The sequence below is a fragment of the Asterias rubens genome, chromosome 8 (genome assembly GCF_902459465.1).
Source record: "Asterias rubens chromosome 8, eAstRub1.3, whole genome shotgun sequence".
Lineage (NCBI taxonomy): Eukaryota > Metazoa > Echinodermata > Asteroidea > Forcipulatida > Asteriidae > Asterias > Asterias rubens.
The window spans coordinates 6,643,599-6,662,298 of record NC_047069.1 but is presented as its reverse complement, the minus strand read 5'-3'; the positions used below and the strand labels follow the sequence as shown (position 1 = coordinate 6,662,298).

At 41.0% G+C, this 18,700-nt stretch overlaps 1 protein-coding gene across 2 annotated transcripts in view; it reads right to left on the bottom strand.

Annotated features, from left to right (window-relative positions):
• LOC117293521 (phosphoribosylformylglycinamidine synthase-like) overlaps window positions 1-18,700 on the bottom strand; it is a 41,678-nt gene that overhangs the window by 374 nt on the left and 22,604 nt on the right. For both annotated transcript variants that reach the window (XM_033775871.1, XM_033775870.1), the window contains 17 exons: window positions 17,960-18,216; window positions 16,665-16,925; window positions 15,983-16,213; window positions 14,430-14,653; window positions 13,236-13,373; window positions 12,362-12,493; window positions 11,282-11,512; window positions 10,937-11,117; window positions 10,159-10,242; window positions 8,805-8,960; window positions 7,135-7,251; window positions 6,532-6,683; window positions 4,802-5,003; window positions 3,592-3,813; window positions 2,215-2,376; window positions 1,518-1,673; window positions 453-1,239 (listed from right to left, as the gene is read on the bottom strand). In XM_033775871.1, coding sequence (XP_033631762.1) covers window positions 929-1,239; window positions 1,518-1,673; window positions 2,215-2,376; window positions 3,592-3,813; window positions 4,802-5,003; window positions 6,532-6,683; window positions 7,135-7,251; window positions 8,805-8,960; window positions 10,159-10,242; window positions 10,937-11,117; window positions 11,282-11,512; window positions 12,362-12,493; window positions 13,236-13,373; window positions 14,430-14,653; window positions 15,983-16,213; window positions 16,665-16,925; window positions 17,960-18,216 — 3,217 coding nt within the window. In that variant the 3' untranslated portion in view covers window positions 453-928. The remainder of the gene's footprint in view (window positions 1-452; window positions 1,240-1,517; window positions 1,674-2,214; window positions 2,377-3,591; window positions 3,814-4,801; window positions 5,004-6,531; window positions 6,684-7,134; window positions 7,252-8,804; window positions 8,961-10,158; window positions 10,243-10,936; window positions 11,118-11,281; window positions 11,513-12,361; window positions 12,494-13,235; window positions 13,374-14,429; window positions 14,654-15,982; window positions 16,214-16,664; window positions 16,926-17,959; window positions 18,217-18,700) is intronic.

Here is an 18,700-nt window from a genome sequence, read left to right as displayed (position 1 = left end):
GTTATTTTGTATTTAGATTTGCAGCTGTTTGTGTAAATAAAAACAGTTTTCAAAACAGTGCATTATAGGTTTTCAGTCAAGTGTAGAAAATGAACTCTCTTATGTTCCAGACAAAAATAAAACAATGCAAACTTGATTCTATTTCACTGAAGTTTTGCTCAGATTTTTGAAGGATAACTGCACTTTAGTGGAAATATTTCAGGTAGAAAAGATAAATAAAAATAAAATGGCTGCTATCAAATGGAGCAAATTTCAATTACTATTGTCGTTCAAGTAAAAAGTGCTACTGAGTTTTAGTCGACCCTTGCAGGATTGAAACGTGAAGTATATTTTGTAATTTCATCTTTTTTGAGTGGCAATTAACTATTCATTTGTTCTTTTTCTTCGAAAACCAACTCCCTGATCACCAGTAAAGATTCAAAACTATAGATAAATATAATTATTTGCATTACCGTGCTGAAGGAAAAACAAAACAAAACGAGAATGGCAAGAAAATAAGTTTCATAATAGCCATTTTTCAGAAAAATGTGTGCAACCGTCACCAAATTTTATTGCATGGAATATGTTTTGACATGTTCAAAATTTGCAAGCATTTTGGTCCCGTTGGTAATCGTCGAGCTTAGTTTCATATAGCTGCTACTTAGAGTATGGTTACCAGCCAAAATGTCACGTGACAAACAATGTTTTTAACTTGTTCTCTGTTAAAGCCTGGTTTAAAAAGTAGCATCAACTTGTTGGTACCAAGCGCTCGTTGCCATAATTGACCCTTCCCATGTGTACAAAACAGCACGATGTTGCCTCATTTTGCCAACTAAAATGTTAGTGCACACGCTGCATTTCATCAGAAGGGTCTATTGTAGGAACAAACTTTGCCAACAAATGATTTGCATTACCGAAGACTCTAGTACTTCAGATTGATTTGATACATCTATACCTTTTGACAGCACCAGGCACAGGCATTCTTGAACATGCGCATCCACGGCGACGCCTTCAAGTCTTGTTTCCACGCGGGCGGCATCCACGCCCACTGCCACGTGAAGGTGCACCTTTCTGGGTGGGGCATGAGGGCTAGGTGTCGCCCATCTGGAGAACAGAGGGCGGCTACGCCCAGTGGGGACCCATTTGGGTTCAGTGGGTACTGGGTGGTCGGGTGCCCTTGGTCGTCAACATAGCGTATGGGGGCTAGATGGTTCTGGGTGACTTCGTTCAGGACGGTGTCCGAGGCAAATTTCATGTACCCTGGGTGTTGCAAACAGAGAAAGAAATAGTAAACAACTGAGTTTAAACTGCCATTCGTTTTTTGTGGGTAGACACCAATTGGTTTTTTTTTTCACAAGTCAATGTCGCCAATGTATGATGTAAAGTTGTCAACTTTTGTGGTAAAAAAAGGTGATATTTGTTTTGCAAAAAAAAACATGAAACTTGGTACAGCTCGTCGGCAAGAAGATACAAAATCTTTCAAATAAGAAGTACATGAAATTCTGCTTGAAGAAAAAAAAAGAAACCATAGTATTTACCTTCACCATGAGCAACCCATATGCCTAGTGTAGACCCCTCCATTCCCTGAAGCAGGACGGAAGGACTCTGGTCTATCTGGACACTGACAAACCGCGATTCAAACTTCTCAGATTTGTTGTGTGTGAGGAAAACACCCTGCTTGGAGGAGGCTGAATCTGAGTGAAAGGTCAAAACCAATTAAGTCAACATTTATCACAATCACCTTGCAATGGGTTTTGGGAGTAGTTAGCGATGAAATTTCTAAGCTTTTTCGACCGGGGTTCCACAGAACTCCCTGCAGTTTTCCAGGTAATTATTAGCAATCGGGCGGGCACCGAGTTACTTTTAACTTAGACTTAAAAGCTAGTGCAGTGTTTCACATCTCAAACTGATCGGCAATAAATTGGTCACTGTCGGACAGATGTTTGGTAAGGTGTCCCACACACCAGGCGGGCCCTTGAGCAAGACTCTTATCCAATATTGCTGCTTCCTTCGGATGGGCTAAGCCTTAGGTTCTGTGTCTTGTTTAATGCACTAGAAGAACCCAGTGCACATACCATAAACAGAAGGGGGTTTACCCCGGTGTTGTTGGTATGAAAGCACCTTGTAAACCATTACATGATGCAATAAAGTAATAGGTCTCATACTTCAAAACGTATCTAACATACCTTGCAGGAAAAAATAGTGAGCACAAAAAGTGTACATGGATTTATTTACCTCCACTGGTCTTTTCTTGTCCATGGTCTGGGGCCACCCAGCCAAGTAAACCCATCAGCTGGCACCCGTTACAGACGCCCAAGGAAAAGGTGTCACTACGCGCCCTGAAGGCATCAAACTGGGCTCGCACCGTAGGGTTGAACAGGATGGCCGCAGCCCAGCCTTTAGTACAAATTAAAAACCAATAAATATCATAATTAGGTTGTCATGGCTGAGCGGTTTAGAGTATTAAATTCAAGTTCTGGTGGTTGTGTCATCTGAGTGTGGGTTTGAATCTAAGTCATGACACTTTCGAGGGTGGAGGTTGATATTGTGTATAAAAAAGCCTTTGGAGTGCCATGGAAGCCTGTAGCAGTGTACTCCCCAGGGAGCTGAACAAGATTTCAGGAATGTTATCGGCCCAATGTATCTTAAACAGGTGAGTTAAATGGCAATTCACAAATACCTTAGACAGTTTATCCATTCTGAATGGTCGAGAGGACATCACGAGGGGTTGTTTGAACGGATTAACACCAGCAAAAAAGTGTTGAAACATAGTCGTGACACACAACTTGCACCTGTGATTATAAGACAGTTTCTTCATTCCTATTGGTCGAGAGCAACGGCTGGAATAGTTGTGCCATATCTCGTTATATGCGCCACGCGCACAGCAATCTCCTTATAAGGAGTTGTTAACCCGAGGGCCTTACCATTTCATAGCTGGACGGGTGTTGTGTTGAAAGAAATCTTTGAACAATTATAATTATTGCATTTATGTTACTTTTTGACCAGAAAATGTTGATGTTTTTTGACCGAAAAGGTATTTATGAAAGGGAATCAAAGTGTGTTGAATCGGTTTTCAACTAGTGCTTTAATCCCGCCGAGTCCTGGTTCTTGATCATTTACCCTGACGAACCTTTTTAATGGCTTCTGACTTGCACCCCTGAACAATGATATTTACTATCAGGGAGACAAAGGGCTAGATAGCAGAGTTAATCAAGTGCTGGTACATTAATCTGGACATCAGTATATCAAGTCCCGCTCCATTAATTTTACTTTGTTAAAACCCAAACTAACTATATATCATAGCTTAGCGGTTAAGAGCACCGGATTCAAGCTCTGGTGTTTGATCGGCAGAGTGTGGGTTCGAGTCCTAGTCATGACACTTGTGTCCTTAGACAAGACACAAAACCATGATTGCTTCAAAATAGTTGGAGGTGTAGTTCTTTCTGCTCTACCAGCCAGGCTTCTGATGGATGATACCTAGGCCTACATCCGTATGGACTGTAAAGGGGGTATCCCTGTTTCAGCTCAAGGATGAGGTGGCAATGGCACCTGGGTAAAAGACGTGTGTGTCTTGCGATTTGCATAAAACAAACATTTTTAACGAAAACTAACCTTTAGCAGAGCCACAGACATCAGCATAGCTGAATCCACCAACAAACACCACTCCTCGGAACTGGTCCAGGGTGGCTCTCCCTGAAGCAAGGTCCTGCATGTTGACATCCCAGACCTCAAAGCCAGCGCTCATCAACGAGGCGACCATCTCACGATCACCATTACTACCCTCCTCGCGAATCACAGCGACTTTAGGTCCGACGAAGCCTGGCTTGGCTATTTCTGTTATCATGGAGATCAAGTGGTACTGTTAGTCTCATATCAACACAAGTACATGTACATTTATTTACTTAGAGATGAATACAGGCTGAAAGTAGGTATTTTAAAGGCACTGAAAACTTTTGGTAATCACTCAAAATATGTATTAGCATAAACGCTTACTTGGTAGCGATCATTGGAGAGCTGTTGATAGTATAAAACATTGTGAGAAACAGCTCCCTCTGAAGTAACTGAGTTTTTTGAGAAAGAGGAAAATTCTCTCTTAAAATATTTGAATCTGGGAAAGACTTAAGGCCTGAAGTCTTTCTCAGGCATCTGAAAGCACACATGATTGTGCTACAAGTGTGTCCTTCTTTTAATATATTCTCTTGCAACTTCGATGAACAATTGAGCCGAAATTTCCACAGATTTGTTATTTTATGCATATCTTGAGATCAACAAGTCATAAGAGATGTCCAGTGCGTTTAATGGAAGAGCTTTGTGCATAACTACTAACTTAAATTCCATTGGATGACTGACCATTTCTATTGTCATGGTTGCTTAGACATGGCAAAGCTGCCAACATTTGCATCTTGCCATCTGGAAGATTTCGTACAACAATCAGGGAGATATTTAGAATTACATTCAACATAATAGGAACAAAGTTCCCATAAACAGGGAGGTTTTCAAATTTGTTCATAAGAACATGGAAAGAGTGGTTTATTATCAGGGAAATTTCTGCAATTACTTGGAGAGTTTGCAGCTCTGTTATGATAGACCCTAACATCAGGCCTCCATCTTTCACAACATAAACCTCGTTGTCTGTTAGAACGCCAAGGACACTTCCCATGAAAGAGAGGGGTCGTCCTAAATTCAGCTACATAATGCACCTCTCTTAACAAGTCTAAAGTTAAGTTCATGTGACGCTCATTTGCCCAAATTTATCTTGACCGCTCAGCCATGACATTTGAGGTCTTAATACATGAAACCATGTGCCTAAACAAAGCCTCACCTTCATCGATTTTGTGCTGGTTGGGGTCGAAGGTCAGCTTGTACGGAGGAGCTACGCGCTTAGACAGTCCTTCTCTCTCTTTAGCCACACACTCTGGGTTGGTTTGGTAATTCTCCAAACGGAAACTCGTCTCCTCCCAGATGTCTCTCAAGAAGGTCATCTTCTCTGTCAAGACGTTGGTGCCGTTCACCGAGAGACGGACCTGGTGGAAAAAGAATTTAGGCAAATTGAAAGGACTATTTTGGACATTCTATGGAAATACCAATGGAAGGATGAAGTACAATGTGATGGTTTAGAAATGTTTAGTGGGTGGATTAAGGAAACCACATGCATTCGTAGAAGGACTGAAAACCCATCCACATGGGACTGCATCTGAGGCAGGATTCAAACTGCTGTCCAAATAGCTACAAGGCAGGGATAGATACTACAAAGCTAACCTGGTTCTCTATCTGAGGCAGGATTCAAACCGCTGTCCAAAGAGTTACAAGGCAGGGATAGATACTACAAAGCTAACCTGGTTCTCCAAAAAAAGTGTAACCCTACTTAACGGCAGTGGACACTATTGGTAATTACTCAAAATAATTATTAGCATAAAACCTCACTTGGTAACAGTAATGGGGAGAGGTTGGTAGTATAAAACTATGTGAGAAACGGCTCCCTCTGAAGTAATGTAGTTTTTGAAAAAAAAAGTTATTGTACACAAATTTGATTTTGAGAGCTCAGATTTAGAACTTGAGGTCTCGAAATCAAGCATCTGAAAGCACACAACTTCGTGTGACAAGGGTGTTTTATCTTTCATAATTATCTCGCAACTTCGACGACCGATTGAGCTCAAATTTTCACAGGTTTGTTATTTTTATGATATCTTCAGGTACACCAAGTGATAAGACTGGTCTTTGACAATTACCAATAGTGTCCACTGTCTTTAAAGGTACTGGACAGTACAATTAGTAGGTATTTCAAATAATCGTTAGCATAAAAATTCATATGTTATGAGTAATGGAGAGCTGTTGATAATATAAAACATTGTGAGAAACGGCTCCCTTTGTGAGAAAGCGGTAATTTCTCACTTAAATAATAAAATGACTTCAGGCCTGAAGCCTTTTATTAGGCATATGAAAGTACAACAAATTTGTAAATTTTTTCTTTCGTTATTCTCTTTCAGACTCACGGGGCTGATGGTGGTGTGACACATTTGTTTTTTTATTTGTGTGTCTGCCAAGTGCACAATTCTATGTTTGCCAGTGACTGAAATTAGCCTTCTTCATGAGAAATACTAATTCTCATCAGCTAACAACTCAACCTATTTGAATGGTCATGAAGGATTGGGACAGCCCGCTAGTACACAGTTTCAAACGGTTTAAACACGGGAATCAACTACATCAAACCTGACAGTTTGAAGATTTTCCCTTCCATTTCTGATCTAAGATTCGACCGTGTCGGAATTGGCGGCTACAGCTACGGCTACAGCCAGATTTCTGTGTCATCATGCGTTGAGGTATAGGAAGTCCTTAGCAACACCCTTAGCAACAGCCATAGCCGTAGCTGTAGACACCATCAGGCCATGTCAGAATTGGCAGCTATAACTATAGCTATGCGTCATCATGCATTGAGGTATAGGACGTCCTTAGCAACACCCTTAGCAACAGCCGTAGCTGTAGCTGTTAAGGCCAAAACGCATCTGGCCTTGTTTTCATTTAGCTTTAGCCTGGTACCTATTGGACCCTTACCATGGAGTCCGGACCCTGTCCACAGGATTGACCAATCACGGAGCACGGCACTCCCTTCCCGGTAAACCTCTGGCAGATCATCTGGGCATGCTCAGTCGACACCTCCAAAGCTAACCCCAACTCCTCCGCAAATAGAACCTCCAAATCTGAGACTAGAAGTTATCAAAGATAGAATAATTATTGATTTGGAAATTGTAATTTTTAATAAGCAAATGTAAACAATAAGTGCCATATTGATCTAATTTCCCGTACATCCGCAGCACAATAACCTTACTTTTGCAATTTTTGTGAATCAATGTCCCTGTGAGTTATACAATGTAGTGTGAATTTTAGACAACATAGCGTTTCAACACTCACCATAATTTTCACAAACAACTTGATTCCTAAAATGGCGAGCATTGCAGATACTCTTGTGCCATTAGTGCATGGGGTCAAATATTGGATGCATGCAATTGCATTGCTTCAAATAAAATCACGTTAAGTCTTGACTATTCCATTTTACATCATGACATGTCCTTGATTTGATTGGAGTATCTATTTTGCAAAAAATCACTGCAAAGTGTCCATTTTCAATTAGGTAAAGCTCAATTATATAAAACCAACCTTTGTTGTTGTTTTCAATATTGACCTCCATTCCACAATTTCCTGCAAAGGTCATCTCCAATAGGCAAGTGATAAGTCCACCATCGCTGACGTCATGACCGCTGGTCAACAGCCCCTCTGAAGGAAGTCATAGGGTAAGGTAGTAGGGAAAAGTTAGTCAAGAGCATGATATATCTGGTCTGCAGTAACACCATGTGTGTATGTATTTACTAGGTAGGTTATATTCTTTGGAGAACTATCTTGCTTTATATATTCTGCTACCGCAGAGTAGATGTTTGTCCCTGGGCAGAAGGTAGAAAATCTGCCAGGACTAATACTTTATCGAGGGGACTCAAGGCACTTTAACATACAGTATTTTTCTGTTAGGTATCTGGGACTTTGTTTGATTTATGAGACCTACTCCTTTTACATAGCACCATGTAATGGTTTAATGTACAAGGTGCTGTGCTGCAATATGCTGCAAATCAAACCAGCAGACCTTCGTTTATAGAAATAGAAGGAGCTCTTTTAATCGCTCTCCTGAGAATACTCAGGAGCTCAATTTGAGCTCCTAAAAAATCACTCTTCTTAGATTGTCCAGGAGCTCAATTTGTTTGACTAGCATATAGTAGCATACTCAGTTTATGATTTATACTAAAATGGTCAGGTCGGATCGGACGTACACAAATAAAATTTACAGACAAAATAAAATACTCCCGTGTGACAAAATACCGCACGATTTTAAGGTTTTATGTTTAATGTTTCCTTTTTTCTAAAATGTTTTCACATTTGATATAAAGCATTAGAAAACACACATTTTCTTACGAGAAAATACGTCGTTGATCCATGGTTGATCTAGTAGTAGGTCTAGTATTGCACGGACGACGTACGTACAGTGTATTCAGTAGCGTGTGTGTACATGTACGTGTAGTAATGTACCCGGCTGCGAGTTCGTAAAGCTAGCAATCTGTTAATATTGCGCTGCTCAATCTCGAGATAGCACAACAGATGTTGATTGAGCTACGTACGCAGACGGTATGCGCTTCGTCCTCGCATTTGCGCCGCCTTGAAATGCGCTAAAACTCCCTCGTGACCCGTTGAGGCTTGTTTCAATGCGTTTATTGCTGGTCCGCGTAGATTTTACCAATAGAGGGCGTTTAATATCATGCTAGTGCATCGTTCTAAAGCGACCTCTAGCGTTCAATGTTTCTTTTATTTATTATCGCATGCAAAGTAACAACGACTGGCGTGAAATCTGCTTTTGTGTTATAAATAAAATACACCGTAATGACCGAGGAGGAGCGCTGTCGATCGCGCACCTGAAGACAGCCCCAGGAGCACGGTAGGAGTGCGAGCGCGTTCGCGCTCCTCAAAAACGAAGGTCTGAACCAGGAACACTGGGGCGAACCCCTTCTCTTTTTTATAAGTACACTGAGTTATTTTACAGCTTTAAGCCCATCCGAAGGACGAAGCAATGGTTAAGAGTCTTGCCTAAGGACACAAGGGTCAGGACTGGGACTCGAACCCACACTCTTCCGATCAGAAACACAAGAGTTCGGTGCTCTTACACAAAGTTTATCAGTCATGTAAAATTATTTCTTGATCCAGTAAATTTTCTAAGCTACAAGAGACCTTTAGGCTAGTGGAGAGAGTGTCTTGCAATTCCAACCCATATGGAGAATGTGACTTACCAGTTATTAGTTCCTGCATGATGTTGAATGCTTGAGCCAGCATACCAGGGTTATACATGTCGGGCACCGTGTCACCAACCTGCTTGTAGCACTGGGCCAGGGCCGAACCTCCTAGTCGTCTCTGACCACAGCTAAGGTCAACAAATAAGATGCTCCCTAACAAAATGCAAAATCACAATCATCAATATTCCATGCTTTTTATGTGAACACTTTGACTTGGAAACAACAACTTCAGTTAACCACTTAGGGACCGCTCACAGTTATCAACACTATCACAAGCATAAAAACCCTCCGCTCCGAGGGAGGGGGTTAAAGTCTGCCTAATGCTTTCATTTTCTGAAAAAATGTCAAACTATAAAAAAAATTGATTTTTTTTTAAAAGCTTTTGAAAGTCAAAAAAGCTGACCTTAAAGACAGTGGACACTATTGGTAGTTGTCAAAGACCAGTCTTCTCACTTAATATATCTCAACGTATGCATAAAATAACAAACCTGTGAAAATTTGAGCTCGATTGGTCGTTGGGGTTGCGAGATAACTATGACAGGAAAAAAACACCCTTGTCACACGAAGTTGTGTGCTTTCAGATGCTTGATTTCGTGACCTCAAATTCCAAATCTGAGGTCTCGAAATCAAATTCGTGGAAAATTACTTCTTTCTCGAAAACTACGTCACTTCAGAGGGAGCGGTTTCTCACAATGTTTCATACTATCAACCTCTCCCCATTACTCATTACCCAGAAATAATTATTTTGAGTAATTACCAATAGTTTCCACTGCCTTTAAGTGCATATGGAAAAGCAACCTTTAATTTACTAGTTGTTAAATCTGGGATAGAAAATTCGATTTGGTTTTACCCATATACACCGATGTATGTAAGCACTTAAAGCCATTGGACCCTTTCGGTTCAGAAAAAAAAAAAAAGTTCACAGATTTACAAATAACTTACAGGGTTTACAGAAGGCAATGGTGAAAGACTTCTCTTGAAATATTATTCCATGAAATGCTTTACTTTTTGAGAAAACAGCAAAACAATATAAATTCTCGTTAACGAGAATTACGGATTTTTGTTTAAACACATGCCATGACACGGCGAAACGCGCGGAAACAAGGGTGGGTTTTTCCGTTGTTTTCTCCCAACTCCGATGACCGATTGATCCTAAATTTTCACAGGTTTGTTATTTGATATAGAAGTTGTGATACACGAAGTGTGGGCTTTGGACAACACTGTTTACCGAAAGGGTCCAATGGCTTTAATACTCAGTACTTTCCTTGAGCTCATGAAGATAATCACAGGCATGTTACTAAGCTGGGAGTAATATAGATTTTGAGATAACCTTAAATTATTTGCCACTCACCACAGCCGTTGGGACACTTCAGATCGGGGGCGACGGTGGCGTTAATGTCTGGGCAACCAACATACGCTGAGATCACTAGAGCACCTAAACACCAATCCAATAAAGAATATCATCAAATACACCATGTAACCTGTATCATAACATGTTCACAAAAGGCTGTGAGCCTGCGGGTCAATTTCAAAACAAGGTAGGATTCTCAACTGTAAATCAATGTTAACTAGGGTGTCATGGCCCGAGTGTTTAGAGCATCAGATTCAAGTTCCAGCGGTAAAGTCACTGGAGTGTGGATTCGAATCCCGGTCATGACACATGTGGCCTTGAGCAAGATGCTTTTCTGTAATTGCTTCTCTTCACCAAGTATAAATAGGTACATGCAAGGGTAGAAGTTGATATTGTGTATCAATAAGGTAAGTGGCACCTGCATGAAACAGACATAATGCAAAGCATAAAGCCGAAAAATAACCAAAGTATTTCTTTATTTACGGTGCTGTATATTTTCAAAGCGTTTAGTCTGCTTCTTGCAAATATGCAGGCATGTATGCTTCCTTTTTTTTAAGGGCAAGGGCACCAAGGCATTTTCTTCTTGGTAAAGGGCACCCTATGAGGAAATTGTAAATTTCTACTGGAGCATTTCCAGGCATGGAGGTAATCTCCTCCATTGTCTACGTGAAGTATCAGCCCTGATATATGCATAAATAGGTAAACATGAGTAAGGGACTGCCAGAAGAATGGCCCTTAAACATGAATAAAGAGTGCCATATATAAACACAATTCTCACCAGGAGCTTTGACAGTCTCTGTGCCAACGCGAGCAGCCATGCTCAGAGAATCCTTCCCTCCATCGATCGCTATCCCCAGCTCCTTCATCGCATCGCACATGGCTGCACATGCGTCAAACAATGCAGCACCCTCGCCTGGCAGCTTGGCAGGCCACATCCAGTTGCCACTGCACTTCACATCCTAGCAAAACAGTGGCAGGCAAAAGATGAGAAGCAAATGTTTAAAGGGAAGGTACATGTATACATCTTTTAATGAACGGCAATAAAAGTTTTGGTTAAAAACTTACAGTAGCTTTTAATAGTATGAATGATAAACTTAAAAAAATAGAAGCCTGAAAGACCTACCTTGAGTGAGGATACTCTAGCAAAGACGAGGTTGGTCAGAGCTTCAGCAACGGACATCCTAGCACCACTAGCTGGATCTATCAGTCCCTTGATTGGTTGCTCACCGATGGAGGTAGCTGAGCCGACAGTATCAAAATGAGTCAGAGCCGTGACTGCTACATCAGCTAGTGGGGTATGGAGGGGACCAACGCACTGCTGCTGGGCTACCAGACCGGTCACTGAGCGATCAACCTGAACAGATAGAAAAGTAGTGTTAAAGACCCTGGACACTATTGGTAATTGTCAAAGACCAGTATTCTCACTTGGTGTATCTCAACATATTATGCATAAAATATGAGAGTTTGAGCTCAATTGGTCGTCGGAGTTGCGAGATAGATAGTGGCAGAAAAAAACACAGTGTCACATGAAGTTGCATGCTTTTAGATGTTTGATTTCAAGACCTCAAATTCTAAATCCGAGGTCTGGAAATCAAATTCGCGGAAAATTACTTCTTTCTCGGAAACTACGTCACTACGGGGGGAGCCGTTTCTCACAATGTTTTTTACTATCTTCCTCTCCCAATTACTAGTTACCAAGTAAAGTTTTGTGCTAATATTTATTTTGAGTAATTACCAATAGTGTCCACTACCTTGAAGTGATTGTAAGCCTGATTCTATGAAGGACCGACTCATCTTCATGATGGTCCTCAGATCCTTGATTCAACTTGTTGCGTCATGTCTTTACACATTCGTCTGTCCTTTTGTCTGCTTGTTTTTCTGTTTGTTTTGTTTCTTTGTATGTCTGGCTGCTTTTTTTACAAGCTCCCGCTTATTAAAATGGCCCCATACGGTTATCCTGCTTACTGTTACTTGATGAAATTTTAGCTTGACACAGTAGTACATGTAATTGCCAATATCTTTCATGGAAATAGTTGTGTACTTGAATTGAATTGAAACCTCTGAGTGTTAAAAAGGAGTCACAGTGAACAGGTAAAATAGTTATTTTGATTACTGTTGGGGGGGGGGGGGGTCTGGGAAGTAACAAAAATTTTACGCCATTGTAATGTTTCTTAGCCACCTCAATATTTCCTCATCAGCTAACCTTGTTTGTGAGGTATCGTTTGCTGGCAACAGACGGCAGACGTAGAACACGATTAACGGCATCTTTGACTGTGAGATTAGTCGGCAGGCTAAGTGGCTTGAGATTGGGCTTGACACGGTCCATGTTGAATATCTACAGAAAAAGGATTTTAAAAAATACGAATGATGATTTTCAAGTTGAAATCTCACTGATTATAAAGTTCAGACCAACACCAATCCTCCAACACCAATTCCTGCCAGGAAATGCCCTGCATAAAAATTTTGCTTAGCATAAAATTTCTTCCTTGATAAAAACATGATTACCAACAAAATTTTCATTTGATGCATATTGCCCGTTACTGGTATTCAGCTGTTGTTGCTTATCCTGAAAATCACGTGAAAATTTGGTTGGACATCTTGTTTTTATGAAGGCCAAAATTTCATGCTAAGCAAATTTTTGTGCTTAGCAGCTCTATGAAATTGGGCCCTGGAATGGATATGGTGACTCTTTTTTCGGAAACAAAGTCTACATGTTCAATAGATGGAAGCAACTACGTAAAACTGTCTGGAGCAGAACTCTATCTTATCTTTCCAGTGACTGACCAGGACAAGCTAACTTGTAATTTTACAAGTCCATCACCTTATTCACTTGTCCATATTTCAAATGAAACAGGGATGCCAGAGTAGCCTGTAACACCACTCGGAGTGTAGTTTGATTGGTACTCTGGTGTTTTAACTGGCACTTGGCCAACGGAGCACTGTTAAGGGTGAGCGCTGGTCTAAAGATATGGTGCATACAGTAAAACATAATAGATTGAAATATAAAACCAAAACATGAAAAAGACGAGGATATTAAGGTCAACTTGTGACCTTTGCATTCCCACAATGCTTCTCACCTTCCTGGGCATTGACCCCAAGACCCACTCCAGGTCAAGGTCAACAGGGTATGAGCACGACCTCTTCTTCTTACTAGCTGACTCCCCGTTGAGGGCGCCATTTTCCACACACTCTGCCTCTTCTTGCTCCAGTCGTATCTAAGGATATGAAAATGAAATTCATTTTTGGTGTCACCAAATCAAGTCAAGGCAAGGGCCCAATTTCATAGAGCTGCTTAAGTACACAATGTTGCTAAACAATTTTCTGCCGCTTAACAATTTTTATGCTGATCAGAAATGAGCAGCATACTAGTCACAAACTGTACATGGGATATAGTAGTTTCACTGGTAACCGTATTCTGGTAAGCGACATTTTGTCATGCTAGCAACTTTTTGTGCTTAAGCAGTTTTACAAAATTGGACCCTGGGCCACAATGTCATATACATTGCTTGTGACTGGTATTGAGATATTCAATTGTTTACTAAGCATAACAAGTGAGTGGAGTCTTGGCCGGTATTCTGATTTTACTAAGCATCGATTATTTTACTTAAAGCAGAATTTTGTGCTTAAGCAGCTCTATGAAATTTGGCCCAGGCCATAACATACATCTAGCTCGAGCCATCTAAGTGAACTTGGTCAAGATGTCCTCAGTAAACACAGATTAATCAAATTACGAGCAACTTGACATGTTCACTTCCCTTTGCACTGGTGTCACAGCGACTTTTATCAGCTGCTACCAAAACATTTATGCATGTCATGGTCGAGTGGTCTATTTCACAGAACCCAAGCTCTGGTGTTGTCTGCAGTAGAGTGTGGGTTTGAGTCCCAGTCATGACACTTGTGCCCTTGAGCAAGGCACTTAACCATTGTTGCTTCGTAAAAAGTTGGGAAGGTAGTGCTTTCTGCTTTACCAACCTAGTGGTTGATACCCATGCCTACATCCTTATGAACTCTGAAGGGGGTAACCTTGTTTCAGCCCTAGGAGTAGACGGCAACTTGCCTCTGGAGGCATTTGATTTGGGTTGATAGCACAAAATTAGTTAAGTATAGCTGCCGCTTTGTGATGTGAGGTGTTGTCCCATAATTATTTTGTTATTAAATCAAGTCTGTATTAAAGTCTGGTTGTAATAATCAACAATACTAACTTTTGAAATAAAATAAGTGACATTGATGAAAAGTGTCAGAAGATAAAACAAAACGATTTAGGCTCTTACTTTGCCATCCCCAGTAATGTCTCCCACAAATGAAACTGGGCATTTCTCCCTCTGGCAGATGTCACTCAAAATGCCTTCTGCCTCCCCCGGAATGAGAATGGCGTTGCTCTCCTGGTACTCGGCGCCCCATAGCTCCATTGTGTTGATGGTTGGATCTCCCAATTGGAACTCTTTGGCACGGATCAGGGCACCGGCTGGCTCAGAAATCTCCTTTAACACATTGCCTGTGGATCAAACCGACATTCAAGGACAAAAAGTCAAGAACAAAGTGACAAATGTGCTTAGGAGTTATTATATCTCATCACAATAGTCGCAAGATTGAAAACATGTTGACGTTCTGTTTGAATGAAAACGTCCGTTTCATTTTGGTATTAAAAACAGAGCAAAAACAAGAATAGTGTGTTGACGAACACAAATGCCCTAATGAGATTAGAGTCATATCCCTGCATTGTCATTCAGACAACATTTCTTTTGTTTTAGCCACAATATACCTGACATTTGAACGGGTCCAAAAACAACTTGCTTCCAGGGGATCCCAAGACAAATCCACGCACCAATTCTGGAATTGATATGCCAAGTCCTTGATTTACTGCTCCGACAATGATTGCACACACTATTGCAGTCACTGTGTGGACTTATTTAGTGCTCAGGTACACACTCCGTATGTAGCATCAAAACACGACTATATACATGCAGGGAAGGTCAAGGCAAACTCTATATACCACTTGGGTTTGGCCGCCAGGGCAAAAAAAAAGAGTATACCTTCACCTAAATAAGCCTTTTTGAGATATGGCGAACACAATGCTACAACACTATGAGGTTTGGGTAAATTTGTGCATATTGACCATTATTCAGTACATTTATTTCAATGCTGTCATACAAAACAATAATACAATAGCGTACATTTATGTCAAAATTAAAACAAGCAATATAGTATGAGGTATGATTAGGTACACAATACTTCAAAAAAATAAATAAATAAACAAGTAGTAATTTAAAGACAACATTTAGGTGTAAGGTTAAGCAAAATGCTTTTGTGCCCTAACCTATTGACAGACAAACATGATACCAAGGAACACAAACAAAGACAAAGACAAGGGACAACATGGTCAGACGATAGGTGTAGGCCTACAAACAACACAAAGGCGAGTCATCATTAAATGGACTCGTACTATTAAAGTCATGAATTATAGGGTTATAAGGAATATAGAAATAGAAATAGAACGCGTGTTATTCAGTGAAGTGCGATTTTTTTTAGGCGCCGCGGCATTTACATGTAAACCTATTGACCACCAATGTTCATGGTGAGTGTGACATCAGTCACCGGGTGTGATGCGCGTATCACGACCGCCATACCTCAAACAGGCTTATGGCAATTTTAGAAGAACAGTTCAGCTTCAAATGCGACTTTCTCCAAACACACATTCGACGCTTCATAAAAATGGTTATGAAATCAATGAGTTTGGCTTTGGTTTATTCGTCTTTGCTATCATTGCAACCGACCAGCATAGCCATAGCCAAGTTCGCCCAAGTCAGCTGTATCCAATTCTTACCATTCCCACCAGCACCCTGGTCATGTATACTGCTTATCGGATTCTTGGTGCCCATCTCTATGCAAGCACGGATCACCCTGTTCATCTTCTGTTCCATCTCAGCATCCCCTCGCTGAACGGCTCCAAAGTCAAGCTCCTCAGTATTGTCCCCCTGGACCTGAATGGAAGAGGCCGCGCCACCACCAACACCAATGCGGTACACAGGGCCCCCGAGCTTTACCACTTTCATTCCTGGGGGGATGGGAGAAAAGGTTTTGTGTAAGGGAACTGCTATGAAGTATCAGGATATTTTCCTGATCTGAGAAACGTTCTGAAATAGCAAGATTTGTATGTTGTAGAGTTTTTACAGGCCTTGAACTTCCCTATTGAAGGGACACAGTAACTTCAATGAGAAAAATAAAAAAATCATGTTAGAACCTTGCAAGGGGCATCACAGCAAACACACATGGCACCACAGCAATCTGAGGCCTTATGGGAATCCTTTTTTGCTTATTTAAAATATCAAGTTATAAACCACAAGGGAAACTTACCAAGTTCAAGTTTGGGTCAAATCTCGCTCTAGTCAATTTTTCTTTATTCAACCCAAAATCAAATACAATGTTACAACATTTGTTCACAGACGCATGTTTGTGTTTTTGGGGGGAGCTGACCTCGGTTCTTGTGCACACCAGCCTACTCTCACCTGTCTCTGGGTTTTTTTTAGTCACATGACCACTCTCCAACGACCCCATACCACCGCTGAACATGATTGGTTTAACCCATTCTCGTCTGTCTGCATCACCGACTACCATGCCGAATGACCGCGCAAAACCGGTCAGCACCGGCTCTCCAAACTTGTTCCCGTAGTCTGACGCCCCATTGCTTGCCTGGACGATCACCTGTAGAGCGGACGCCATGTTGGATGGGTACTCGAATGACTTTTCTTCCCAAGGTAGATCATACTCTAAACATGTCAAACAGGAAAGAAATATTTTACCCAAAGATCACAGAGCCCTAATGGCACAAAATGGGGAATTCAAGCTGAAATGTGCACTGGACGCCATTTCAGCAAGCGGCTCTATTGATGCATCAACAGGGCCAAATTTCATGGCTCTGCTTACTGTAAGCATAGAATCAGGGCTCATGCAATTACGTCAAGTAGGGATTAGCAGGGAATCCTTGCTTATGCACATGCAGACTTCACGTTACTATGCATTATTCTCTCTTACACAGCTCGCGCAGAAATATCCCCCTTGCCAGTAAGTAGAGAATGGTGATCGTAAGCGTAGAATTCGACGGTAAGCAGAGCCATAAATTTATGCTCAGGTGTGTCGATCTTGATATTGAGGTCCATGGCCTTCAAGTCATTATTTATTTGTTTTAGCCACTGTTATTCTCTGACCCAAAGTTTACAGAGCACCGAAGTCGCAAGATAATAGGGAACTCATGCTGAAATATCAAATGTGCACTGGGCGCCATTTCAGCAAGCAACTCTTTTGAAACAACAATGGACCAGTGCAGACAATTACCAATGCTATCAATGCCATAACAAAACATTTCCCCGCTGAAATGGCGTATTTCACATTCAAACAAAAGATAGAGATCCAGCTCACCATATTGCGCCTTCAATGCTCTGCTCTTGCCATTTCCCTCTCAAATTGGTAATTTCCCTCTCAACTTGTACTTGCTGTATAACCAGCGATCACACCCAATTATACGATACAACCAGGGATTACTTTCAAGAGTTTTTATACCTCTTGTTTCAGCTTCATTTGTTGTAAATTTTTTTGATGAAAATCACAGAGCAATGTTTGGAGGAAGATGTTTTGGTTGTTCACTTATTTCTCCAAAAATTACAGCACGCAGCAAATAATATTTGCAGGGAAGCTCTCTACCGTCGTTATCGCTAAACCCTGTACGTTTAATGTCAATCTGTGAAAGTTTGTGTTTTGTGTCAGACAAAAAGTACCCGAACCCTTAAAAGGGATGCATCTGTACCTGGAATATGTAAGTTCCCAAAGCAGTATCCTGCCGTCCCAGCAACAACATGAGCACCCCTGCCTGCAGCTTGTACATCACGTATACGCCCTCCGGTCCCTGTGGTTGCACCACTAAACGGAGCCACACCCGTGGGGAAGTTGTGGGTCTCGGCAGTGAAGATGATGTGTCGTTCAGCTTCCTGTTTGTTGAATGATGAGGCACCCACACCTGGGGTCTCTGGGACCAGAGTCTGAACCTTGTATCCCTTAATTGCACTGCCAAACACAAAATAGCAGAATCAAGTAAGAATGGAAGTGGGACAGATATAAAACATGTCTCCGTTAATTTTCGGGTTCAGTCATTTCTTTTAGTGAGGTCCTTTAACTAATTATTTAGATAAAAGGATCAGGTTTCGGGTTCTCCCATAATTCCACTTATGAAGACAGCTGTAAAATGTGCTTCGTTAATGTCTTCACTTTTACAGAAACACACATATTAAAGACACAGCACACTGTTGGTAATTGTCAGAGACCAGTCTTCTCACTTAGTGTAGCTCAACATTATGCATAAAATTACAAACCTGTTAAAAATTTGAGCTCAATTGGTCGTTAAAGTTGCGAGATAACGTTAAACGAAAAAAACACCCTTGTCACACAAAGTTGTGTGCTTTCAGATGCTTGATTTCTAATTCTAAATCTGAGGTATCGAAATCAAATTCGTTGAAAATTACTTCATTCTCGAAAACTACTTAACTTCAGA